At 26.6% G+C, this 26,789-nt stretch overlaps 5 protein-coding genes across 8 annotated transcripts in view; 4 read left to right on the top strand and 1 right to left on the bottom strand.

Annotated features, from left to right (window-relative positions):
* Positions 1-26,789, bottom strand: part of LOC103568232 (inosine triphosphate pyrophosphatase) — a 103,135-nt gene that overhangs the window by 71,526 nt on the left and 4,820 nt on the right. Inside the window, exon 1 of one of the 2 annotated variants that reach the window (XM_053738069.1) lies at positions 3,336-3,921. The exons of the other annotated variant lie outside the window; for it this stretch is intronic. The gene's annotated coding sequence lies outside the window, so the exon portion shown is untranslated. Of the gene's footprint in view, positions 1-3,335; positions 3,922-26,789 lie in introns of those variants that run through there. 2 annotated transcript variants of the gene reach the window in all.
* LOC106693387 (gephyrin) lies at positions 146-4,892 on the top strand. Its single transcript, XM_014440821.2, has 8 exons — positions 146-281; positions 454-605; positions 1,293-1,480; positions 1,540-1,753; positions 1,813-2,088; positions 2,160-2,614; positions 2,679-3,006; positions 4,554-4,892. Exons 1-8 carry the CDS (start codon positions 254-256, stop codon positions 4,794-4,796), a joined length of 1,884 nt encoding a protein of 627 aa, XP_014296307.1. The 5' UTR covers positions 146-253; the 3' UTR covers positions 4,797-4,892.
* Positions 5,102-10,253, top strand: LOC103568236 (uncharacterized). The gene is made up of 12 exons (XM_008545200.2): positions 5,102-5,241; positions 5,653-5,687; positions 5,909-6,181; positions 6,262-6,467; positions 6,594-6,828; positions 7,574-7,820; positions 7,880-7,983; positions 8,065-8,189; positions 8,259-8,400; positions 8,929-9,338; positions 9,406-9,589; positions 9,696-10,253. Exons 5-12 carry the CDS (start codon positions 6,751-6,753, stop codon positions 9,873-9,875), a joined length of 1,470 nt encoding a protein of 489 aa, XP_008543422.2. The 5' UTR covers positions 5,102-5,241; positions 5,653-5,687; positions 5,909-6,181; positions 6,262-6,467; positions 6,594-6,750; the 3' UTR covers positions 9,876-10,253.
* Positions 11,230-17,695, top strand: LOC103568237 (probable helicase senataxin). 3 transcript variants are annotated; one of them, XM_008545005.2, is made up of 12 exons: positions 11,230-11,326; positions 12,957-13,077; positions 13,171-13,419; positions 13,489-13,718; positions 14,012-14,247; positions 14,322-14,565; positions 14,628-14,722; positions 14,798-14,913; positions 14,988-15,135; positions 15,583-15,977; positions 16,056-16,407; positions 17,466-17,695. In XM_008545005.2, exons 2-12 carry the CDS (start codon positions 12,971-12,973, stop codon positions 17,592-17,594), a joined length of 2,301 nt encoding a protein of 766 aa, XP_008543227.1. In that variant the 5' UTR covers positions 11,230-11,326; positions 12,957-12,970; the 3' UTR covers positions 17,595-17,695. The 3 variants fall into 3 exon arrangements, with proteins under 3 accessions (XP_008543227.1, XP_008543228.1, XP_008543229.1); XM_008545006.2 differs by lacking the exon at positions 11,230-11,326 and adding an exon at positions 11,497-11,533; XM_008545007.2 differs by lacking the exon at positions 11,230-11,326 and adding an exon at positions 12,566-12,726.
* On the top strand, positions 20,394-24,704 carry LOC103568365 (probable helicase senataxin). Its single transcript, XM_053737937.1, has 11 exons — positions 20,394-20,465; positions 20,525-20,779; positions 20,981-21,198; positions 21,268-21,503; positions 21,587-21,830; positions 21,910-22,013; positions 22,097-22,224; positions 22,305-22,452; positions 23,390-23,778; positions 23,854-24,484; positions 24,558-24,704. Exons 1-11 carry the CDS (start codon positions 20,407-20,409, stop codon positions 24,687-24,689), a joined length of 2,544 nt encoding a protein of 847 aa, XP_053593912.1. The 5' UTR covers positions 20,394-20,406; the 3' UTR covers positions 24,690-24,704.

The raw sequence follows: 26,789 nt of genomic DNA, 5'->3' as shown, positions 1-26,789 counted from the left end.
TATATTTTATTTACAAGTAATTTGTTGATAAAAATTTAACAAATTTCTGATGCCTGCTACTTTCAGTATCATAAAAGTATTTAATCCCAAGTAAAGAATGTATTTAAGATAATGACATATTATATCTTTACGTAAGATGTTTGATGATATTCAGTATCACAAACTTAGTGATCAACTGCTCATTAAGAATCTAAGAAAATAAGTATCAACATCAATATAATATTCACGGCGAGAGAAAAAAATCAAAGTAACAATGGCCATAACATTTGGAATTTTGACAAGTAAAATTAAAAATTTTATATTTGAATTTATTAGCTTTAGTTTTAATTATTTTTTAATGTTAGTTTTATAAAATATTATTTATTTGAGGTTAATACGCCGCAATGTATTCATATATATTTATTTGTTTATTTATTATTGTTAATAATAATTTATTTTACTTGTAATTTATAGTTAGCGATACATGCGCTGATGATCCTGCTAAAGATAAAAGTGGATTGACATTAAAAACTCTAATTGAAGGTACTGATAGTGATCCTGGGTTTCCTTTAAGAGGACAAATTTTAGAATATAAAATAGTACCGGACAATGAAGATAAAATTATGGTAAGATTTTTCAATCAAAATTAATAATTAATAATGTTTTTTTTCAAAAGCTAATCTGACAGGATTTAATGGATCCATGCATAAATACTCTAGTTCTAGCTCGAGCTAAATGTAGGAATGTCATAAAAATGTTAAAATTCAAAAATTAAAATGTTTTTTTTTTTCCATTTCTCATCTGAAAAATTGGAAATTTTAAAAAAAGAGAGTTATCATCTTAAGTTTGATTTTAAAAATTTGAATTCATAATAGACGTCAATATGCTTATATTCAAAAATTTTTAATTTTTTTGTAGCACACTTGGCTTTATGACTTTTATAAGATAGCAGTTATTACTTTTTTAGGGCAAAAAAAAAACACAAAGTTCCTATGACTTCTAGGAACAACATCTATGTCTTATTTATATAAATAAACTTACTTTGAGACAAAAAAAATTTGTGTCATCCTTTTTAAAGGCATCTTTATGACATCTTAAAGTTGTTTCTGTGCTACTCGGGAAGCGAAGGAAATTATAATAGTTTTTAAATTTGAATATTATCGCGCCATTACTAGATTTAGCTAAAGCTAATTTTTGAATATAAACCCAATGTTACAAACAAAAATTTTTCATAAATTCTATTGTAATTTTTTAATGAGTTACGTAGATTTGCAAACTTATAAACGATTGATGTATATTTCATTTTTATCTAGAAAATATTGAAACAATGGGCAGATAAAACGAAAATAAATGTTATTTTAACCACCGGTGGAACAGGTTTTTCAGCAAGAGACAATACACCTGAAGCTACTAAAAAAGTTATTGAAAAAGAAGCTCCAGGACTTTCAATTGCTATGTTGAATGCTAGTTTGAAAATTACTCCACTGGCTGTATTGTCAAGGTAATTAAGTCATGAGTAATAAAATAACATTAAAATAATTATTAACACTTTATATTTAGAGCTGTTTGCGGCATTCGTAAAGAAACACTCATTATAAATCTTCCCGGGTCGCCAAAAGCTGCTAAAGAAAATTTAAATGCTATTGCATCAACAATTCCACATGCCGTTGATTTAATTTTAAATAATAAATCTAATGTAATTAAAACACATGAACAAGTCCAGCGTGGGAAATTTAAACACGAATGTCCTCATGAAAAATATTCAAATGATTCAGTAAGTGAATAAAAATTATAACAATTAATTAAAAGTTTAATTTACGAATTTTAAAAAAGTTTCAAGTAGAAAATGTTGCAAATCGTCTTCGAAAATCTCCATGGCCAATGATTTCAATGGAAGAAGTATCAGAAATATTTAATAATTTTAATTGGAATAACGAAACTGAAACACTTGAATTATGGAAATGTCATGGAAGAATTTTAAGCCAAGACATTTTATCTCTTTGTAATTTACCACCTTTTCCCGCGTCTATTAAAGATGGATACGCAGTTATTGCTAGTGATGGTGAAGGTCTAAGACAAGTATTAGGTGGATTAGAAGCTGGTCATACGGTAAGATTTATTGATCAATGATTAATCATTTATTAATAAAAAAAATTTTAATTTTATTGATAAAAATACAGCCAGGTTCAGTGAAACTGAGTAATGGTTTCTGTGTAAGAATAAATACTGGAGCACCAGTACCAGATGAAGCGACTGCTGTTGTTCAAGTAGAAGACACCAAACTTGTCACAAAAAATGAGTTTGGTGAAGAAACAGAAATAGAAATTATGGTAAAACCAACAGAAGGACAAGACATCAGACCAATTGGTAGCGATGTACAAAAAGATGAATTAGTGTTACGTAAATTTACTAGAATTGGAGCTGCAGAATTGGGAATTCTTGCAAGCTGTGGATATTCGAAAATTAAAGTTACCAAAGTTCCAGTAATTGGAATTTTATCAACTGGCAATGAATTACTAACAGCTGGAGAAACTCTTAAACCTGGTTATGTTTATGACAGTAATAAAATTACTCTTATGATGTTACTTAAAGAGTATGGTTACGATGCTGCTGATTTAGGAATAGCACGTGATGAGTAAGATATAGAATATTTTTTTAAATAGCTTGTGCTTAAGATTATTTTAATTATTATTTTATAGAGAAAGTATAATGATAAATGTTATGCGTGATGCTTTTGAACGAGTTGATGTCCTTATAACAACAGGCTCTGTGTCAATGGGCGACCGTGATTTGTTAAAACCAATTTTAACAAAAGTTTTTAATGCGAAAATCCATTTTGGAAGAGTCAATATGAAACCCGGCAAGCCTACGACATTTGCGACTTGTGTTTATAATAATATGAATAAATATATCGTATGTTTACCAGGCAATCCTGTTTCAGCAACAGTAACAGCGCATCTTTTTGCTGTTCCGTTGATTAATAGATTGTCTGGTAATTATTCAAAGCCGACGATTGTTCAAGCTCGAGTAAGTTTTTCTTTAATTTATGATAAGGTAAAAGACCCTGAACCCGATAGATACCGATAGTCGCTCACTTTAATTAAGTGACTTTTCAAAATCGCGCTCAGTCTGCAATTGTTATAATTATGGGTGCATTTGTGCGCAACTGTTGCGCATTTCGGAATGCGCCTTTATTAATTATTCTCATTACTTGCACAGTAAATTTAAATATTTGAAAAATAAATTATTAGTAACTGAAGAAAACTAAAAATCCTACGTCAAAATAAAATGGCGGCAGAATATGATAGAAAAATATTTAAAAAATTAAAAAAAAACACGCAAGTGTTTGAACAAACCTTGGTGGGGAAATAATATGCAGAAGGGTGTCCTAATACACTTGGAGATTTAATTTGAATTGCTCTAAGTGTATTTCAGCTAAAAAAACGTCACTTAACTGCTATTTCCCACCAGACGATGCCAGATGATTTTGCTCAGGAACTTGGAAGTTATCAGCATCAGCAATCCGCAGCACTTTACACTAGCACTGAACACTCAACACTTAACTACACCACAAACACTTTGCACAATTTTAATTTTACAAACACTGTACATTTTAATTAAACAATGACTATAAACAATAAATTTTATGGACGATTTTGCGAATTAACTGCAATACTTTATTTCAATTTAAACGTAAAGAAGAATCTGGACTACTACTGCCATTGTCGATGATACTGACTGACGCTATTGGACCGCCAGTTGATACAAAGCAATCGACTTTGCGACTATTCGACCGCCCCTCACTTTAGTAAAAATTAGAACATTTAATACAGCAACGCGCAGTAGCGCCATCTTGGCGCGAAATTTAAAAATCGAAATTCAATAATTTCGTTAAAATTTACATGTATCAATAATTTTATTAATCAGACTACAAAATGTACTTGAAAATTTTTATTTTCATAAATAATTTATTAATTAGTCTTATTACTTGCGCGGTAAATTTAAATATCCGAAAAATAACTTATTAGAAATTAGAGAAATATTAAAAATCGTAAATCAAGATAGAATGGCGGCAGAATATGATAGAAATATTTAAAATATAAAAAAAAAAAACACGCAAATGATTCGCGCAAAAATCGTGCTGCTGCTACATCGCACTTGCAAGGTCAGCTGTTGAGCTACAGCTGGTTGCAGCGCATTTGGAAATGCACTTATATTTTTAATTTGTGAAAATTAAATACAGTAATATATTTTATAAATTTTTCTCTAAATTAATGAACTTATAATAGTTCAATTGACATTGCCTTTCAGCGAATAAAGAGCCTATGTGTTGATCGAGTAACCCGGGTAAAAAAAATTATATGATTATATATATATAATTACATGAACTTCATATCTAAATATATATAACCCATATATAATTAGATATAACAACATGTAATTATATAAAATTATATATAACAATATATACATATACAAATGGTTTAATTTCACTTCAATGAAAAGTGACCGAGTAATGGGGCTTTTACCTAAAATAATAAATATTTTTAAATTTATTTCATTTTGTTTTGTAGCTCACTTCCTCTTACAAATTGGATCTTCGACCAGAATACGCTCGAGTTATATTGCAATGGACGGATCCGGATAAAATTCCAGTAGCCCATAGTACGGGTAATCAAATAAGCAGTAAATTACTCAGTTGTAAAAATGCAAATGCTTTGTTAATTTTACCTGGACGTACTGATGAACGTAAAGAAATTAAAGAAGGTGATACTGTTCCAGCAATGCTTCTTGGATTTAGCCAAATCGAAGTTTAAAAACTTCCAAATATATTTTATAACTTTCAGATAATAAAATTCATTTATAAATTTATAATGATCTTGTATCGTTAATAAATATAATTATTATTTTTACATGTATTTTGCTGATTGAATTAAAATAATATATACAAAAAATTGGAAAATCCAAAACTGTACATTTCAATCGCTTAGTAAACTAAGTGTGATTATTCATTTTATTTGTTTTGAAATGCGCGCGTATTTCAAAAGTGAATCCCAGAACTTTATGATTCAGTTTATTATGCATGTATGAAGTGATTCGAGTAGCGTACTTACGTGGCTTTATTACTATATATATAAACTGAACTATCGTTCTATTACGCAGTAGAGTGAGGTGTAGTTAAAACATTAATAAAAATATTAAATTTTCAGCATTTGGGTTTCATTTAAAATGATTTATGGTATTTTCACGTTTGCGCTTGGCGTGAGTATTATTTATAATTATTATTTAGCTTTCTTAAAGTACTATTTTAGATGCAATAATAATTAAAAGGACAATACTTATTTTAAAATATTATTTTTTAATAGCACTTTTTAAAGAGTAGTGTGTTGAGTACAAAATACTTTTTTTCTTAAAATTTTTAAAATAATCCAGTAAAATAATAATTATATTTAAATGTTAGAATAAAATTAAATTTTTTTATACTTTGTATTATCGCAGTTTTAAAAACGATAGGACCTTGATATTGTGATAAATAGTTGACTTAGAAATTTTTTTAAAAGTATACTTTAAGGTACTTTTAACTTCTAGACGAGAGATTTATAATTAGTAAAATTATATTAAATCAGATTTCATATTAATATTTATTTTTTCTTTTTAAAAATGCAAACTTAGGTTCTACGGACATTTTTTGAATTCATAACTGAAAGGTAAACTCGTTTTAATTATGCAAAAGTAAGGCTCCATTTACTTTAGCTTGTAAAAAATTTTTATGACTTATAGTAAATTTATTCAAAAATTAATTAATAAGTATTCCGTATTTTTACTATCTAAAATGAATGGAATTTACTTCTGCATAATTACGATTATTTTCATTTTTACATGAAGTAATTGTATGCAATTTTATTTATTGAATATTTTTATTTTCCAGGGAAATCAAACAAATTAGCTTTGATAACAGTTCGTTTGATAACAAATCTCGTAAATTTTACGATGAATTTTTCCGTATAATTTTTGATTGGAATCCTTCATGGATTTTCGACAACCAGTATAAAAGTACACCACCAGCTACAATTGATTCAATAAAAATAATTCCAGTAACATTAAAGTATTCAACCTTAGAACAATATCAAGAAATAATGTTTCCTATTTTGATAAATGAATTTTGGCATTCATTAAAACATGACATTTCAGAAGATATCAAGTATCTTATGCATGATAATTGATTAATATATGATTATATGATGATATTTAGTTTACTAATTTGTTGTTGAAATATTTTAGGCATAAAAAATATGTCACAGGATGTGTAACTGAGATTTCATATCGATGTGTACTATACAATATTCGATTTCATTTGACAATAACATGTCCATATACAGACAAACTTGATGATGAGTATCCAAGTCGTGGTAATTTGGTTATTATTAAAAATAGGTGTGGAATATCTAATCAACTAGCATATGTCGAAGAATTTGAGAAGAAAGGAGGTGAGAATTGCTTACTTAATTATTTTGAAATATTTATTCTATTCCATACTTGTATTTTTTCATTAATTTATATTTATATCATTTAAAATTTTCCAAAATAAAATTATTGTTGCTCGTTATACTTAGACAGAAAAAAAACAAGACTACATTAACTTATGTATTAATAACGAAGAATAATCTAAAATTATCGTTGTATGATACATTGTCATTAACAACTGTGACGTCAATTTTATCTACTGTAGCACTTATTGATGTGCTAGACAATATTTCCAAATCGCCGCTGATGAACGAAATTTTACAACCAAAATTTGAATCATATACTTTGTTTATGGCAATCAAAAATATTTCTACAGTAACTGGAGTAAGTAATTTATATTTAATCATTGTACTATATGATCTATCAGTGTTTAATTTTTAAACTTCCCGCTGTGAAAATATTCAAAAAAATGAAAATTATTGGTTTCGTTCTGATTTTCGAAAGTCGAATTTTCAACATATCTCGACGTTTTGAGGTCCTAGGAGGCTATTTTGACTATTTTCGGGTGGACGCCCACGTGTGTGTGTATACTTTTGTTGTTCTAAGATATATTTGGGATGGAAAAGAGCTTCCAAGACTTAAAGAGCTGGTTAGATTTTGAAGTCAATCGGCCGAATAGTTTAAGAGGCAAAAATTACTTTTTTTCAGCGAAATGTATCTTGTTTTGGTCCAACCTTTTTTTGAGTACCAATAAGAATGTTTTCGAGTTCTCTGAGCTCGAAACAGTGTGAAGTTTTAGAATTGGTCACAGGGTCAACCATTTTTCAGATTTTTTTTCACAATACCTACATCAGAACTATGAATTTTAATATTTAATCAGTCAGCACAAGCCAATTTTAAACTAATGTAATTTTGCGGATTAAATATCAGTCTTTTCCTTAAAGCACAAAACGGCTGGTCATGATTTCATTTAAATCCTATATATTTTTTTTTTATCTTAAATTTTTCTCGTTTCGACTGAATTCAAATATTAAAACTAAGTTTTAATGCAAGTAATTATAAAAAATATAGTGTAGTACAGTATAAAATAAAATTTTAAATATCGCCTATATTAGATATTTATTTTCAGGATATTCTTAATTTGAAACAATCGGAAATAATGTCCAGAGTTGTGAGTACAGTTGAATACAGAAAAACTCCTTGTATAGGTTTGATACAAGGACCTCCAGGCACTGGAAAATCTACTGTCATTAAAAATATTATTGCATCTACATTGAGTAGAAAAAAAACAGCAAGAATTTTAGTATGTGCTCCTTCAAATAAAGCGGTTGATGGAATAGTTATTAAATTATTGGAAATACAATCACAGATGAAAGGTAGTGTAAAATAATTCAAATATTTTATTGTCATTAAAATTACCATAATCTATTTGTAGCACTAGGCATTCCTTTCGAAATTGTTCGGATAGGCTGTATTGACAGAATAGATGAAAAAGTTAAATGTGTATCCTTATCAAATCTCAAATCGATCCGAAAAAATGTGAACATCATTTTAGTATTCAAATTACAATTATTATAAATCACAGTATATAATGTATTAATTATTGTTTTATTTTTGTAGCCAAACTTATTTAACAAAAATAATAGGAATGAAAACATTGAAAAATCTATTCTAGAATCTGCAAATATTATAGCATGTACTTTATCGTCATGTTATACGAATTTTCATATGAAATCTGTGTTTAAGTAAAATAAATATTTTAAAAATAAATAAATTATGTGAAATAGTTAATAAGAAAAAATTATTATTTGTAGGTCTGGAGGGTTATCGTTTTGTATTGTAGACGAAGCTGCTCAAGCGACGGAATTACTTACATTAGTGCCTTTAATGTTAAATATAAATAAATTAATTTTAGTCGGAGATCCTCAACAGTTACCTCCAACTGTTTTATCGCAGGTATTTCCTAGGGGTGTGCGAATAGTTCGAACTTACGAATTATTCGTATTGAATCGAATTGAACTGTTCAATTCGAACTTTGGATTGAATAATTGGAAGCTTTACGATTTACTCACAAAGTCTTGAATTATTCGAAAATTTACGAATGATTCCAAAACTTTTTTTTGAACGACGTAAATTGTAATATTTTTTTCAATAACTCAAATTTTTGTTAGAGGTAAATAGAGCTCAGACACGAATCTACGAAAAAATTATTTTTGGTTACTTTAAAAACTAAGCTCTTCATTTAATAAAAACTAAATATTTTAAAGCTGATCAGAGTTTTCTTAATTTGAGTCAAGTAATTTGAAAAGTTACAAATAATTCAAAAACTTTCGGATAATTTAAAGTTTTAAACTATTATTTAACTTTTTAAAGTTTTGAATTTTTAAAAAATTCGATTCTATTCGAACACCCGTAATATTTACAAAAGATTAATAAAAAAAAAAATTGTATACTATTTAAATATTTATTTATTTACTGTTTTAGAAAGCGAAAGAAAATGGGTACAATCAATCGCTTTTTGCCAGAGCTCAAAAAATATTTGAAAGCGAAAATAATATTTACTTTGATAATCCTGTTGTAATGTTGGATACCCAGTATCGAATGGTTGAAGCAATTTCTCAGTGGCCGAATCGTTATTTTTACAAAGGAGCAATAAAAAACGCTGCTTCTGTAAGATCATCAAATTTTCACGATTACAGAGTTCTTAATCATTCATATTCACAATCTTTTCATGGTGAGTCTAATGAAAATGAAGCAGAACTTGTTTTAAAATTAGTTCGTATATTGAAAAATTATAAAATAATAAACTATGAAAAAACGAACAAAGAAATAAGTATTGGTATAATTACACCGTATCAACAACAGCGCACATTATTAATGAGACATTTACCATAGTAAGTTATTATTTAATATGTTTTTGATTTTTTTTCCTAGCCAAATAATTATAATCATTATTTGCAGTGAAAATAATAAAATTGAGATAAATACAGTGGACAGCTTCCAAGGTTCTGAGTGCGACATCATTATTATGTCATGTGTTAAAAGTGAAGGTATTGGATTTGTTAAAGATCCAAATCGATTGAATGTGAGTCTAACTCGAGCTAAACATGTCTTGATACTTTGTGGAAATTTCCGTACATTTAGGGTGAGAAAATTTATTTTATTCGATTTTTACAACTAAGTTTAAATTATTTAAAATTAAGTACAATTAATAATATTTATTATTAATTAATTTTTTTTTTTAATTTTAGCGTAATGAAATGTGGCGAGATTTATTAAATGACGCAGAATCACGTGGTCTTTATTATAATATTCCAAAAAATAATGACGCACAAATAATGAAAAATATTATTCTCAAAGGCACAAAGGATAATTTTATCAAAAATTATGGATATTTCAATATACATGACTATACATGGCCATGTATGTAAATTGGCCGGGTATGACCATGTATGACTTGATATATCTATGTATAGAATAGATATGACTATGTATATATAGATAAAATAATAAGATTTTTCAAATTATAATTCATTTTTACAATCTTATTATCAGTATTGTCAAATGTTAATTTACAATTAATAATTGTAATAATAACATTTGAATTATTAAGATGTAAATTAATTGATCTATATGTTATGTGGGTCAGTAAATTGGACCTGAATTCTTGATCGGTTTACGCTATATATTATGGGGGGATGAAAATATAAAAAAAAAAAAAACAATAAATTTTTTAAATTATTTTACCTGCTTATGTACTGAAAATCGACCATAATTTTTATATTAATAAAATTAGTCTAATCATTTAATTTTCTGAAGATTCCATTTCTTATAAATAATATTTTTTATTAATACATATCATTCTTTAGATTCGTCTATCAACGATCGTGGCTCTAAGATTCTTTGTAAAAGAAAATACTTTCAGAGACCAGACTTTTTACAGAAAATTTCTTTAGTGCAAAATATTTACATTTATTATCACACTTACATTGAAATAAAATTAAAATTTAAAATTTCCTCATCTATACATCAATGTTTTATCCTTAGTATTTTTTTCTTTTCAATATTTTTATATTTAGTAGTTGAAGTCGATTATATGATAAAACTCAAAATAAACCAAATAAAAATCTGAATTTATAAAAAACACAATCCCTGATTAAACAAAGCGATTTGTGACGATTTAAAACGATTAAAAATTTAATCATCATTAATCATCATGGTTTTTCACATTTAATCGTCAAAAGACGATCTAATGTTTTACGATTAAAAACGGTTAATGACGATTAAAATTTCAAATCGTCATAAATAGTTCTTAATTTTCATGCAGGACCAAAAATTGCTATATATTATTTTACGATTAAAGACGATTCATGACGATTTGAAATTTTTAATCGTCACGAATCATCTTTAATCGTAAAATAATATATAGCAATTTTTGGTCCTGCATGAAGATTAAAAACGATTAAAAATTTAATCGTTTTTAATCTTCTTGAATCATCAATTTACGATTCATGACGATTGAAACAGTTTTAATCGTCACAAATCGTTTTGTTTAATCAGTGATAGTAATTTTTTAAAATCTAATGTACAATGATGTGAAGATTATTTATAAATCTAGAAATATTTAAGATTGAATATAATTCGAATTAAAATAATGACTCCGATTGGTTGTATTATCACAGCGCGCGTATTGTTAATGTGAATACCGGTGTTAAATATCAAAATTTTTTTTATGTATACATACTTGAATAGTTTACTCACAGCATTACATCATCCGTAATACGACACAGCTCTAAGTCTTGTAGTTAACAATTAAAATTCAATCAGACGTTATTTGAATGCTACAAGCATTCAATACAAGTTTTACTTTAATTTACTTTGAGTAAGTATTTAAAATTTACAAATAATTTTCGATTTTCTTATCCATAAATTTTTATAATTAAAATTTTAATTTTGAAACTTTAATCCTCTTATTATAAAAACTTATGAGTGAATGTAAATGACAAGTGACAATTTTTTAAATTTTTAAATAAATAAATAAATAAAGTGTAAGTGAAATAAAAATTAAAAGATTTTAGATAATTGAAAGGTAAGTAAAATAGAAATTAAACGTTTTTAGATAATTAAAAAATCAGTACGCGCATTTTTTTCAATTTCATTATTGTAATTTATTTATAAAAATTTTTAATATTTTTAGCAATACTGAAAGTAAGAGATTTCTGATAATTATTTGAATTTTCAAACTAATTATCAACTAATATAAAAAGTATTTGAAAAAATTTGGAAACTTTCAATTGAGACTTGAAATTAAAATTTCATTTTAAAAAATTTTTATTATAAAAATTTTATTTTAAATATTAACTTAATGTTTACAACTATAAGTTATCAATTTATTTAAAAGAATGGTTATCAAAGTGGCTGACAATTAACAATTTTTTGAATTATTAAATAAATAAGTAAAATGTAAGAAGAATAAAAAAATTTAAATACTGCGTATTTAGATAAAAAGTCGGATTTAAATTAATACGGCTAGTATTTCTACACATTAATAATATATAAATATATCAGTAATAATAATTCAAACCTGGATTAAAAATAAACCCGGTTTTAAAAACTGGCCTTAATTTATTATGATACTGAAGTTGGCCGACGTCTAATAATTTTTGGCTTTTCTTAAAAACGGTAAATTTAAAAAAAGAAAAAACAAATATTTTAAAAAAATGCACCTATAGTTTTTTAAATTTTTACATGTGTATATTTGTAGTTTTTTTTTTAATTAAATTGTTGAAAAAAAAAATTCAAAAATTTTTAATTGTCTGCTAACTTTAGGATCGTTAATTTATTTATATTTATATTCGAAATTTATAATTTATCTCATATCTGCTATCTTCACACTCATTTATATTTAAAAAAAACTTATTTATATAAAAACAAATTTTCACAAGACTATATTAATTATATGATAAAATAAAATAACTTTTATCAATATCACCATTATAGGGACATTCAAAGTTTTTTTTTTTTTTTTTTTTTTTTTAAATATAGTTCCTGAAAAGGAACTTTTATTTTTGGAGTTAACTTTAATTTCCCATGCCCCCACCATTTTACTCCTGAGCTTAATCGCCATTGTATTCACTCGTCATTTGTTTTTAAATTCAATACAAGTACTAATTAATTTTCAATTAATTAGTCATTGAATTTATATTAATTTGTTTAAATAATTATTATCACAATTTAATTGATAATTTTATCAACATTTCAAAAAGAATAGCGCGGTAAAAGGTTTATTTTTAAAGTTAATATTTAAATTAAATTTAATTTTCTTCTTTTGTTAGATTGACATTGGCATTGGTTATCAATAATCGATTTTTCAATGTCGACATTTTACAACACTTTGTTCTTATTACAGTTACACTAAGTGTATTTGTTTGTTTTTAATTAATAAAACTTTATTAATTTTTATTTTACTGTGACAGCTCATAAGTAGATAATTATTTTTTTTTTTTTATCAGTTTATTTCAAGAAAATGTATTTCGACGATGATGATTTGGTGCAATTTGACGCATTGTCAATCGATGATGACTCTGAGTACTCGCACACTTCTTTCGGAAGCCGTTATACCCAAATATCTAGGTAAATTTATTTATAAATAAATACAGTTGTTTATTTTTTTAAATTATTTTTAATAAAATTTTAATTTTTTTTTGGGTGCGTCCAATAAATCAGATTACAAGAATCTTGTAAAAATGTACGCAGAGAATTTTTTTATCAAATTTTTCAATGGAATCCGTCATGGGCTTTTGACAACCAGTATAAAGATATTCCGCCTCCAATTATTGATTCCATAGAAATGAATCCTACGAAATTATTGTATTCAACTTACGCTGAATACCAGAAAATTTATTTACCGTTTTTGATAAGTGAATTTTGGCCTACGTTACGTGATGACATTATTGAGGAAGCGAAGAAAAAAAAGTTATTTTAATATATTATTTATTTGATTTATTTTTTTATTTTATTTACTGTGACTATTAAATATTCCAGAGAACCGCAAACTATCACAGCCGCTGTCAAAGAAAATTCATATGAACATTTATCACTTGATAACAATGATTCAATTCGTAAAATTACTCGATTTAAAATAACTGCAACAGTGCCTCGATTGAATAAGCTTGAAGATAAATACCCAAGTCGTGGGGATTTAGTAATCATCGAACATCCAGATAAAAAAAGTCAACATTTTGCATACGTAGAAGAAGTTGATAGGAGCGGAAGTAAGAAATTTAAATTTCAATATTCATTATTTTTTTTTTATTTAATTCTCTTATCATTTGAATTCATTTTGTCTCTCCCCTTCTTTGTCTTCTTTTTTTCCGTTTCCTTTATCATAAATTTTCTTGTCTCTCTCTAAACAATCTGGATCTTCCACGCGCTCTTTCTCTGGTGTCCGACAAAATATCATGTGATATTTTAGTTATGTAGCCCTTTCTCCTTCTCTTCAGTCCTTTTTTTCCTTTATATTTTACGATTGGTTGAATTTTTACTTAAAAATAAATTTTATATTTAGATAGATATTGTTCACAGACTACCTTGACTTATATTTTGATAACAAAGTCTTGTTCTCAATTTGAATTGTCAGGTAGTTTGAAATTAACTACCGTCACCTGGATTTTGTCGTATTTAACTCAAATTGATTCACTAGACTATATTCTTCAATCACCTCTGATTGAGTCAATTTTAAAACCAAATATTGATTCGTATAGAATCTTATCAACACTAAACACGGTCCCTATTGTAACAAAGGTACTTGATATTTAATATCATTAACACATTTTTTTTAAACTTAAAACTTCATATTTTTTTTTTTATATTTATAGGAAGTTCTTAATTCAAAACAATTAGAAATCATATCAAGAGTTGTAACTACAGTTGAAAATAGTACTCCTGGTATATGTTTGATTCAAGGTCCTCCAGGAACTGGTAAATCAACAGTAATTAAAAATATTATTGCATCTACATTGAGTAGAAGAAATACAGGGAGAATTTTAGTCTGCGCTCCTTCAAATAAAGCGATTGATGAATTAGTTATGAGATTATTAGATATACAACCGGATATGGAAGGTGATTTTAAATTAATTTGGCTTGTATTACAATTTATTTATAATTTTTTTTATTTTATACAGATCAAAACATTCCATTTAATATTGTCCGAGTTGGCCGTGAAGACAAGATTCATAAATCTGTTAAAAAAGTTTCTTTATTGAATCTCAGAAAGAGCGTAAATAATATTTTACAATTTATTATTATTATTAAAGATATTTTAATATTAATTATTAAATTTGTTTTATAACAGAGACTTGGATATGGCAGAGAACAAACTATTGAAGAATCGCTTCTTGTATCTGCAAATATTATTGCTTGCACTTTGACATCTTGCTATACAAGCTATCGAATGAAAGCAGTATTTGGGTACTATTTTATTGCCTCTATAATCTTTAGGTTTTATTAAAAATTTATTTTGCTTGTAAAAAATTTATTTTTAGAAAGAACAAATTGAAAATACCGTTTTGTATAATAGACGAAGCGGCACAGGCGACAGAATTATTAACATTAGTGCCTTTAATGTTTGATATTGAGAGATTGGTTTTAGTCGGAGATCCACAACAATTGCCTCCGACTATACTGTCGCAGGTATTTATTATAAACTACAATCTAGAGAAGTGTAGAGGGTGAAAGGGGGGGGGGGAGTTCCTCAAGCAAAAAATGTCAATAGTTTACAATTTTCTTTTAGTTACACATTTTTTTAGCTCCCACATAAATATTTGGTATCGATAAAATTCATACATAAAAAAATGTTAATTGTGGGGCAAAATGAATCTGTTTAAAAAAAATTTTTAAAGTTCAATTGTTTTATTTTTTTGACTTAACATCAAAATTATTTTTAATTTTAAAAAAATTTTAAAATAAAATAAAGTGTCAGTAATTTGTATCCTGTCAATAATTGGGTCTATAACCTCAAGTATCCTTTGAAAAAAAATTATGGGGTCCATTTTATTTCAAAGGCTCATTTTGCCCCTTTTCCTCAGTAAATTAAAAATATTATTATAGATTTAAATACTCATTTATTAAATATTGTAGAAAGCAAAAGAATATGGATATGATGAATCACTTTTCGGAAGAGCTCAAAAAGTCTTTGAAAGTGAATCAATAAAACCGATAGTGATATTGGACACCCAATACCGCATGGTTGATGCTATTTCTCAATGGCCTAATAATTATTTCTACAAAGGCGCGATAAAAAATGCAGCCTCCGTCGCGCCATTAAACTTTTGTAATTACAAAGTATTCAATCACTCATACTGTCAGGATTCTGACGGGCATTCAAATCCAATTGAAGCAGTACTAGTAGCTAATTTAGTTAAGGTGCTATTGGAAAAAAGAAAATTAATTAAGTCAGACAAGGAAATCAGTATTGGTGTTATTACTCCTTATCAAAAGCAACGTAAATTAATAAATCAATTATTAAATCCACCGTAAGTTAATTTGAATATTGGGTTTTTTTTTATTGTTAATAATTTGTTTTGATAAATAATTATTGTAATTTAATGTAGAGAGGAAAAGAAAATATTGCTGAAGAAAGGTACTGAGAGTAATGATGATCTAGATAAAAAAAACGATGATTTGGACAAAGAAAATACTGGTGATAAAGCTGGTGATTGCGATGATAAAAAAGGAAAAGAAGATAAAAATGATAACAAGGAAAAAAAAGTTGATGCAGTTAAGCCGAATAAAATTGAAGTTAATACAGTAGACAGTTTTCAGGGGTCAGAGTGCGATGTCATAATTATGTCGTGCGTCAGATCCAACGGGATTGGTTTTGTAAAAGATCCTAATCGACTTTGTGTTAGTTTAACGCGGGCGAAACACAGTTTAATACTCTGTGGCAACTTTAGCACATTCAGAGTAAGAATATTTTATTAAATTTAAACTATATTAGTTTTAATATTATAGTCGTCCTCCAGAAAGTTTGAGATTTTGCTCTACCATAATTATTTTTCCTCTGCTACAATATTTTAATTTGCACGTGCGCAGAATATCTTTTTGAGAATATTATAATGGAGGGGAAAGAATAGTGGTGGCAAAAAATCCCAAGCTTCTTCTGAGACGATTGTAAAGAGTAATATTGTTTAGTTTTTTTTTTTTTGTTTAACTTAAGAGTATTTTCAGACAGTGCCACCCACTTTTTAAAAATATGCAATGAATACATTAATAATATATAGATATATCAATAATAATTTAATCCCGGTTTGAAAAACTGGCCCTTAGTTTTATTTATAAAGAATATAAAAAATGAGGTACCCGCGGGTAATAAAGCCTGTCGAGTCATAAGGTCTAAGTGACAGAAATGATATTTAAAATAACCGCCTCCACTAAATGCTACTCTAGTAGAAGGGTCTTGCATAGAGATGTTACAAGTTTATAGAGTTCCGATACCACGTTCCCTGTCTTGTATATTTCATCATCCGTCATATGATGTTGTAGCGCAGAAGAAATTATAAAAAACAATCTAGTCTTCTGTCTCTAAAAAAGTAATGTTGCTAAATTTAAGTGATGATTCCTCTTTAATACCAATTTAATTTAGTACAATTAAACTATTCCAGCTTGTTTAACCCGTAGGCCTTATTACCCTACCGTAGTAAAATAAGGCCTATTCGTATGGTTTTTGTAAAAGTATAATTTTCTGTTTGTTAATGGTAAAAATTACCATTACTTCATTATATTTTATGGCTAATGTATTGAAATAAAGATTAATGATACATTTCGATAATTAAATGCAATATTTTCGATTCTATTGAAAATCTCCCTTAGTTAGATCTTATTACCTGCTGGTACCATATTATTATTCCAATCAATGTACTCAGAGTATCCACAGTAAATAGCTCTAATACTCAATTTATTTTTAGTTATTTAATAGTTAATAATAAAAAATTAGATGATTTATTTTTCATATTTTATTACAGATCAATGATATGTGGCAGAATCTTTTGGATGACGCTCAGTCACGTGGTGTTTATTTTAACGTTTCAAACGATGAATTAAAAACAATCACAAACCACTTAGTCGTTGATCGTACTCATGCTTTATTTTAAAATTTGTATTTAACATATTTATTAATACTATCATAATTTTTCTTTCTAAGATGATATATTTTCCTCCATTTATATTTTCTATTACATATTTAAAAAATATATCATCGTACTCAGTTGTATTATTTATGTTTTAAATTAAAATATAAAAATTAACCAAACATCAATTGATTTACAAATTATTCATATCACAATTATCCTAATAAATTATGCACAATCTCATTAATAATTGTTTTTCAATTTATAAAAATTACTACGTGTTTTTTATTTTACATCAATGCGCAAGGTCAAACTCCAATGGACAGTACAGATCCCGCTGACTGAAACTCTGAGTTGAACTACTGAACTATCAAGACTGTTAATTAAAACGTTTGATAATTTTTAATTAATTTTTTTTTATTATAATTAATTGATTAATTAATTAATTAATTAAATGACGTCTGGTTATATATTAGTAGAGATTTATATAAATATATATTAAATATAATTCAAAACAGTTTTATCATTGGAATAAAAAATTAAAAAAAAATAGAACTGAATAAAAATTCATAAATGCGTAAAAAATTATTAATTAATAAATCATCGATTTTCAATAAAAAATAATTATTTTAATTGCACGTTACCCTTAAAGTATTTAGTGCGCAAGTCTAATAAGCTGTGAATCCCAAAGTTTTGTTCTACATTCATACCTATCGTGTGTATGCGTCCATATTTGAAACGAATACGAGGCAACTCGACTCTCTCAAAGAACAATTGAAGTTCAAATAACATCACATCGAACCATTGTAGCATTCGAGTTATAATTTTATTTACTCGAGTAAGTTTTAGCAAACCATACTTAATTTATAAATTATTTTCTGCACATTGATTCGTAAACGATATTATTATTTTTAAATAACTGACTAAAAGTTTGCAATCAATTTTTACTTTTAAAAGTTACAAAGGCGTCGTTAATTTTTTCTACCTATTGACACGCACTGTATAATTAATATAAAAAAAATAATTAAATTTGCATGGAATTTATAAAAAAAATAAATAATTAATTATTTCAAATAAAATAACCGTAAGTATTTTTTTAATTATTTAAATAAATTTTAAATAGAAATCTACACTGTAAAATTTTGGTGTAAAAATGGCCCCCGAGAACTTTATACTGCCATAGAGTATTAAACAATGATTTAAAAAATCCTCGGTGTAAATTATCGATCCGTGTAATTTTAACACGGTGTAATCTATGAGTGTGAATGTAGCTGACAATTGTCAATTTTAAGTATTTTTGAATTAACAAATAAAATGCAAGTAGAATAAAAATTTGAAAATTCGTACTGAAATATTTGAAAAATCACACAGAGAGAAAATTATGGTAACAGTTACAATATATTATAGGAATGGTTCCTATACTGCATGGTAACCGGTTTTTTTGAAATGTTGATTATAGAAACGGCACCCATATATATTATGGTAATCATTCCTATAATTATGGGTATAATTCCCATATGGTATCGGAATAGTTCTTATGGAATTATGGTAATCGTTACCATAATATTATGAAAATAGTTACCATAATATTATAGGAATGGTGACCATATACGCTTAGGAACCGTTACAATGTGGTTATAGGATTGGTTCCTATTTGCTTATGGGAACTATTCCTATGAGTATGGTAATCATTACCATGATTCTTTCACATGCGATATGGGAACTGTTACCATAATGATAGGAATTGTTACCATAGTTATAGAAACTTTCCCAGAAAATATGGGTCTATATCTCATGATCCCAAGTAATCATTACCATAACGGTATGGAATGATATTTCATAAACGTACTAGGAACAGTTTTTATAATTTTTTCTCCGTGCAGTACGCGCATTTTTTTAAATTTCATTATTGTAATTAATTTATATATTTATTTAAAATTTATAATTTGTTTCATGTCTGCTACATTCACACTCATGTGTAATCTACTTTTTTCCACCATTGCGTGCTAGTCATCGTTATAATTTTAATTAATATGTAACAAATAATTATTGAAAATTTTTAACTTCTTAATTAATAACCGAATTAATTTTATTTAGATATTAAATAGTATTTTTAATATTTTTATGATTATTTTTCTCAACGCACAATTATCATAAATTACTCATTTACTAATTTGGCGGTGTAATAATTTTAATTTATACCGCTTAAATGTAACACAATATTAGGTATAATTTTTAAACAAAAATTTTTACACCGTGTCATTTACACTACACCGAGTCCAAAAATTTTTTACAGAATATACCCAAGTATTAAGTTATGTTATAGATATTACACATTGACTGTGTATTATCAGCTTTCGGTTACATTTATTACTCATGTATATTTTTTTTCATTTTCTTCGAGCACTTAAGAATGGTGAAAGTATGCAATAAAAATTTTATTTATTAAATCAAAGTCTTATTGATTGATAAAAATCGATTATCAAAAATGTTAGTATGTTTTATATAAATATTTATATTTATTAAAATAAGTCAATGAATTTTTTCTTCAAGTTTACAAACTAGTAAATATTTCTATGACTCATAGTCAACCATTCAATGTCAGGGTTTTATAATAACAATTTTTTCTTATCATGCTGTTGATAATTTATAGGTATTAAATATCATAAAAGTTTATTATAGAATAAACTATTGCATTTTGTAACTATTATGCAATGCAGTTAAAAATAATTTATTATTTACAGACAATAGAAGTTTGATTATTAATTAATAACAATGGGAGAGAACTTGATAACAAGATTGGAAAATTTTAATTTTCGAAATAATTCTAGTTTATATGGAAACTTGTCTAGAAGATATGATCAGCAACCCTCAACTAGGAATATTTATTATTCTGTAAATGTATTTATTATTTTATTTGAACTATTGATTTTTTAATTAATAAATAAAATCAGTTCAGGAAATTTATCAGATTGGAAATATTCAAGCAAAACATTTTTTTATAACATTTTCGAATGGGATCCGGCATGGCTTGTTGACAAAAAATACGAAGAAACACCACCGCCTGTTATTGATTCAATAGAAATGAATCCAACAAAATTATTATATTCAACTTATGATGAGTATCAAAAAACCATGCTGCCATTTTTAATTCACGAATTTTGGTATACATTGAAAGAAGATTTTGCTGAAGAAAAAAAACGAAAAAAGTATTAAAATGTATTAAAAATTCTATTATTGACAAAAAAAATCTATTTTTTTTAATACGGTTTTTCTAAAAAAAAAAAAAAAAAAAAAAAGTTATGAGCTCAAAATCGCTTTCAGTTGAATTTTTTTTTTTTTTTAAATCTCTTCAATTGTTAAAACTAAATAACATTATTTATTTAAAATTAACATAAAATTATTTGTAGGCTTAAACAAACTAACGCAAAAGTAATGCAAAGGTCATATGGCTCTATATCAGTTGACAATACAGATCATAAAATTATTAGATTTCGCCTAATAAGTACTGTTGAATATACTCCTGTTCTGGAAGATACATATCCAAGTCGGGGTGACTTGGTTATATTAAATTATAAAAAATCTGGTCAAAAGTTTGGGTATGTAGAAGAAGTAGGAAGAAGCGGAGGTAAATTTCATTGACAGATTACTTTTTTTCTTTATAATTTTGATAAATAAAATAAATAAAATATTTCAGGCAGACAAAGAGGAGCAACTACGCTGACTTATGTATTGATAACTAAATACTCTTCATTGCATGATTTGCCGAGCATATTGTCATTAACAACTACCACATGGATATTGTCTTATCTTACACTTCTAGATGCTTTGGACAATATCCCCTTCTCTGTTTTGTTTAAACCAATTTTACAACCAGATAATGAATCATATAAAATATTATTAACGTCAGACTCTATTTCTCCAGTAACTAATGTACGCGCAACTTAAAATATATATTAAATACTCTTGCTGTATGAAATTAGGAGCTTAATAGAAAAAATATTTTATCATTTTAGGAAATCCTTAATGCAAAACAGAGTGAAATAATGTCAAGAATAGTAACAACGATACAAAAACCAGCTTCTGGTATATGTTTAATCCAAGGCCCTCCTGGGACAGGTAAATCTACAGTAATCAAAAATATTGTTGCAACTGCGCTGAGTAAGAATGCTGTAACCCGACTATTGATATGTGCACCTTCAAACAAAGCAATTGATGAATTGGTTATAAAATTATTAAAAATACAACCAGATATGCAAGGTGAAATATAGATTTAAGTTTTTTTTATGCATTTAAAATGATCTTAACATAGTGTTTTTTTTTTTTTTTTTTTTTATAGAAAGAAATATTCCCTTTGAAATCGTCCGCGTGGGTCGCGAAGAAAAAATTAATCGATCAGTAAAACATATATCGTTGCCAAGACTTGCTCTTAAATGGCAAAAGGTTATAGATATTTTTATTAAATTAGTATTATAAAAGGAACTGTATTTTTTTTATGTGAATAAAATATTTTTTATTTATTATAGTCACACTCAATATTTAAAGATGTGCCAAATCTAGCATTTGTTGAAGAACAAATACTAAAAAACGTAAATATTATTGCTTGTACTTTAACATCTTGCTATACGAGCTTCCGAATGAAAGCAGTGTTTGGGTAAAATTAAATAGTTGAATTTTTAAAAATTATTAACTTATTAATTTAATAAAAAAATAACAATTAATAATATTTTTCAGAAATGGTGAATTAGAAATACCGTTTTGTATTATTGATGAAGCAGCACAAGCGACAGAGTTGCTTACGTTAGTACCTACATTACTAAAAATAAACAGATTGATTTTGGTAGGTGATCCTCAACAATTACCACCCACTATCTTATCACAGGTATTTACAATGGTTTTAATAATTATGCTGCAGAGAAGTCTCATTAATTTTTTGACTAAAAAAAAAAACGAAAAATTAAAATTTTTCAATTTCTTATCAACGATTTCATGATGAACATATCGTGGTAATTAATAATAAATATTTAAATTAGTTTTAAAAATTTATAGGTCCCAAAAATAATGAACTCGTTTTTCTTAAATTGTGAAAAAATTTGTGAAGATATTTGGAATATTTTTTCTATAAATTTCTTAATTTTCTATAAATTAAGAGACCCAGTACCCAATCAGTGAATTAGTACTCGAACCCATACTCGAACAAATACATCGAGTGATCGAGTACTTGTTCCCTGATCGGGTACTAGGTATTTTACCTTACACTGTAAGAAATTAGAAGTGATTACGAATTTTATTTAAATCCGAATTTACTTTGTAACTTGGAGTTTTAAGGAAATTCACTCCGCATACGGAGTGAATAGGGAATTTTTTTTTAGCGAAGTGATCTGAATTTAATTTAAATCTGTATTCACTCCGATTCAGAGTTTTAATATTTAAAAAAATTCTCCTTTGCCTGAATTTTACTCCGAGGGGGATCACAAATAAATAAGCAGTCATCCGCTCGGCATTAACTCTGGATTTAATCCGAATCCACTATGCAGTTTTTTTACAGTATAAATACTTTTATGGCAACAAAAATTTTTTCAAGTTAATTTTTATTAACAAATAACATTAATAAAACTATTCATTAATGATGAATGGTATATTCTTTTCATTAATCCGCCGTAAAAAATAATATTTAAAAAAAAAATTTAATGATATCTCAACTTTATCATTTTTTATGGCCAAAAATTAGTGAGACTATACTTATACATATTTTTACCATAGATTCTGTTCGAAAATATTAATATATATGTAACTTTTATTATTTGAATATTAAATAGAAAGCAAAGGACTATGGCTATGATTCGTCGCTCTTCGCAAGAGCTCAAATTATTTTTGAAAATGAATCAGAAAACCCTATTGTGATGTTGGACACCCAATATCGTATGATCGATTCAATTTCTCAGTGGCCGAATCGTTATTTTTACAAAGGCGCTATTAAAAATGCAGCCTCTGTAGCTCCACTTGATTTTTGTAATTATAAATTACTCAATCACACATTTGAACAAGACAGTGATGGGCGTTCAAATCTAATCGAAGCTATCCTAGTGGCTAATTTAGTCCGTTCGCTAATGGAAAAAAGAAAATTAATGGATAAAGATATTAGTATTGGAGTAATTACCCCTTATCAAAATCAGCGTATGCTCATTAATTCCATATTAAAGAGACTGTAAGTAATGATCTGTTATTTTTTTTAAGACTTAATAACTTACTAGTCTATCATATTTATTTCAATGATTTTCAGTGACGGGAAGCAACAGTCAAAGCAAATAAAAATTAAAAAGCGATCTGATAAGAAGAAGGAAGATGACAAAAATCTTATAGATTTTGAAGATCTGAGTAAACAAGATACTGATAAAGAAAATGAAGCAAAAATTTTAGTAAAAGTAAACAGCGATGATGAAGATATAGTAGAAATTGTAAATGAAGACAACAATGACAATGAAGACAGTATAGACGAAGACAGCACAGACGAAGACAGCGATGAAGATAAAGATCGTGATGAAAATAAAGACAAAGATCAAGATGAAGAAATAAATACAAATATTCCTAATGAAAAGATAACTAGAGAAGAAAGTCAATCAAAAGATAAAAAAAAACCTAATAAACAAAGAAGAAGAAAAAGGGGTAAAGAAAATAAAGAAGAAAATGAAAAACCCGATAGTGAAGAAAAAAAAACTGAAAATGTAAAACAGCAGAAAAAAATTGAAGTCAATACAGTAGACAGTTTTCAAGGGTCAGAGTGTGATGTGATAATTCTGTCATGTGTCAGAAGCGAAGGTATCGGATTTGTCAAAGATCCCAATCGACTCAATGTGAGTCTCACTCGCGCGAAACACAGTTTGATACTGTGTGGAAATTTTAACGCTTTCAGGGTAAATATAAGAGTATATTTTTTCTATAAACAGACGAGTTTAATTATTTATTTTTTTTTTTTTTTAATTTTAGCATAATGAAATGTGGCAGGATCTTTTGGATGATGCTCATGCTCGTGGTGTTTACTTTAATCTTACCGATGGTGAAGAAATAAAGTCTATTACAGAACACGTTATTATTGATACTACGACTTTAAGTGTTTGATATGTTTCTATTTAACATGCGCCAAAATCTTTTTTTTCTGTGTAATTTTTGTGTTTTACTTATATCATTTAAAAATACTTTATATCAAGCTTTTATCTATTCCGCTTGTGTTCTTTTTTAATTCAGTAAAAAAAAAAGTCATTTGAATAAATTTATAATAAATAATTTTAAAAATTGAATGCTGCTGTTATATAATTAATGGTATTAAAATTATTTAATCTAAATAAAATAACGAACTAATTTTTATGAATACTATCCTCTAATAAATAGTCTAGTTTATAAAAATAATTTATTAAAATCAATTTTTTTTTTTTTTTTTTTTTTTTTTACTTATTATAGAATTGAAAAAATAAATTTATAAAGGTCCTAAAAGAAAGTATTTTAGTAAATATAAAAAAAAGTTTTGTAACAAAAATGGGTATTTATAATATTAATCGTGTTTGTAAAGATTTATTAGAAAAAGCATCAATAAAAGACCCCATAGATTTGGATTGTAAAATTTACGTCGACGGTCTTGTAGTTTGGTACTGCGGACATTTAAAAGAAAAGTTAAATAAATTAGTGGCGACTAAGAAATTAAATACGATACTGAATGAACTTGAATTTGGATTTAAATTCAATGTTAAAAAAATAAAAATATATTTTGACGGGACACCACCGGCATACAAAAAAAATTCAAAAAATTATAGGCCACATTTATCACGTGCTATTCAGTCATGGGGTCGTCAGATGATGTTCAATGATAAGAGAATTCAAGTAGTAAGACTACAATACGGAGAAGCAGAAAGTGAATGTTTCTTTCAACGTAATGGTAAACTGGCATCTATTATTATTACTAATGATACTGATATTTATCATATTGTTTACAGGTACAGTAAATTGACTATTAATGATAACGTTTATTTCTACATAATTGATAAGAAAGAATTATTTGATGCGTCATTATTTAAAACAATACTAAATAAAAATGCATTCAAATTATTACTATTTCTACGTGGGAGTGATTACAATGATCCATTCTTTACACCACAGATGGTTAAATCTATTCTTGATCTAATAAATAGTGATAAAAAAAATATTAAAATTGATAATAATCTACATATTAAAATAATAAATAAAATAAATTCAGCTATGATTGATTTAACAGAAGCTAATATTAATAAATGTATTTGTTACTTTGTGTTATTACTGGGTTACATTAAAAAAGGATCTGATGAAATATTATTCGAATGGCCGAGATTAAATGAAAATTTTATATTGAAAGAATACTACAGATTGCTGATGTGGATGATCGATTATTCAAATGTCGGTCGTAATGTCCGTGATTATAATAATAAAGTTATAGATAGTACGGACAAAATTGAAAAATTTGTTTATTTAACTGAAATTATGCAGAACTCTTTCAAATATTTATCTATGGATATTGCAAATATGAAATCTTATGACGATTTTGAAAGAATGATCAACGATTTATTTATTTCGGAGATAGATGAAACATTACCGGAAGATATATTATTTGATATTGTAATTAAATGAGTGATTGATGAATCATTAACTTTGTTGAGATAATTATTCAGAGTATTTTTTTTAAGGTGTGTTATAAATATGAGTTATGAAATACCTCAACTAATAAATAGAAAAAATAAATAAAAAATTGTAAATTTCTTTTTTTTTTTTAATTTTATAATTATTGGGGAAGAGGTACCATTTGTGGCCACTGCTCCATTTTTGGACATTTAATACTTTATTTTAATTAATAAAAAAGTGTAAAATAAAATTAATATTTTCATAGTGGAATAAAAGTATCAAGTGTCCAAAGCTGGCCTTAATGTGGCCAAAAACGGTACCTCTACCTTAAGCTTTTTTACAGTTTATATATTTCTTACGCGTTAGGGTAATATGGAAATTTTTGAAATTTTAAGTCGTTTTCAAATTTTTTATTTTCAAGAAAAATAAAAGAATCTCAAAGTTTTGAGTTTTACTTGAAAATTTTTTTTTAAGAAAAATAATCAATAAGAAAATGTATGATTGGAGACGTTCTGTCTGTGAATTCATTGAAATTTGAAAAAAAAGTTCAGAAATTTGTTTTTATAATTTTTT

Source organism: Microplitis demolitor, chromosome 4 (genome assembly GCF_026212275.2).
Source record: "Microplitis demolitor isolate Queensland-Clemson2020A chromosome 4, iyMicDemo2.1a, whole genome shotgun sequence".
NCBI classification, from domain to species: domain Eukaryota; kingdom Metazoa; phylum Arthropoda; class Insecta; order Hymenoptera; family Braconidae; genus Microplitis; species Microplitis demolitor.
Note: the sequence above shows the minus strand (reverse complement) of the source record. Positions and strands in the feature narration are given on the sequence as shown.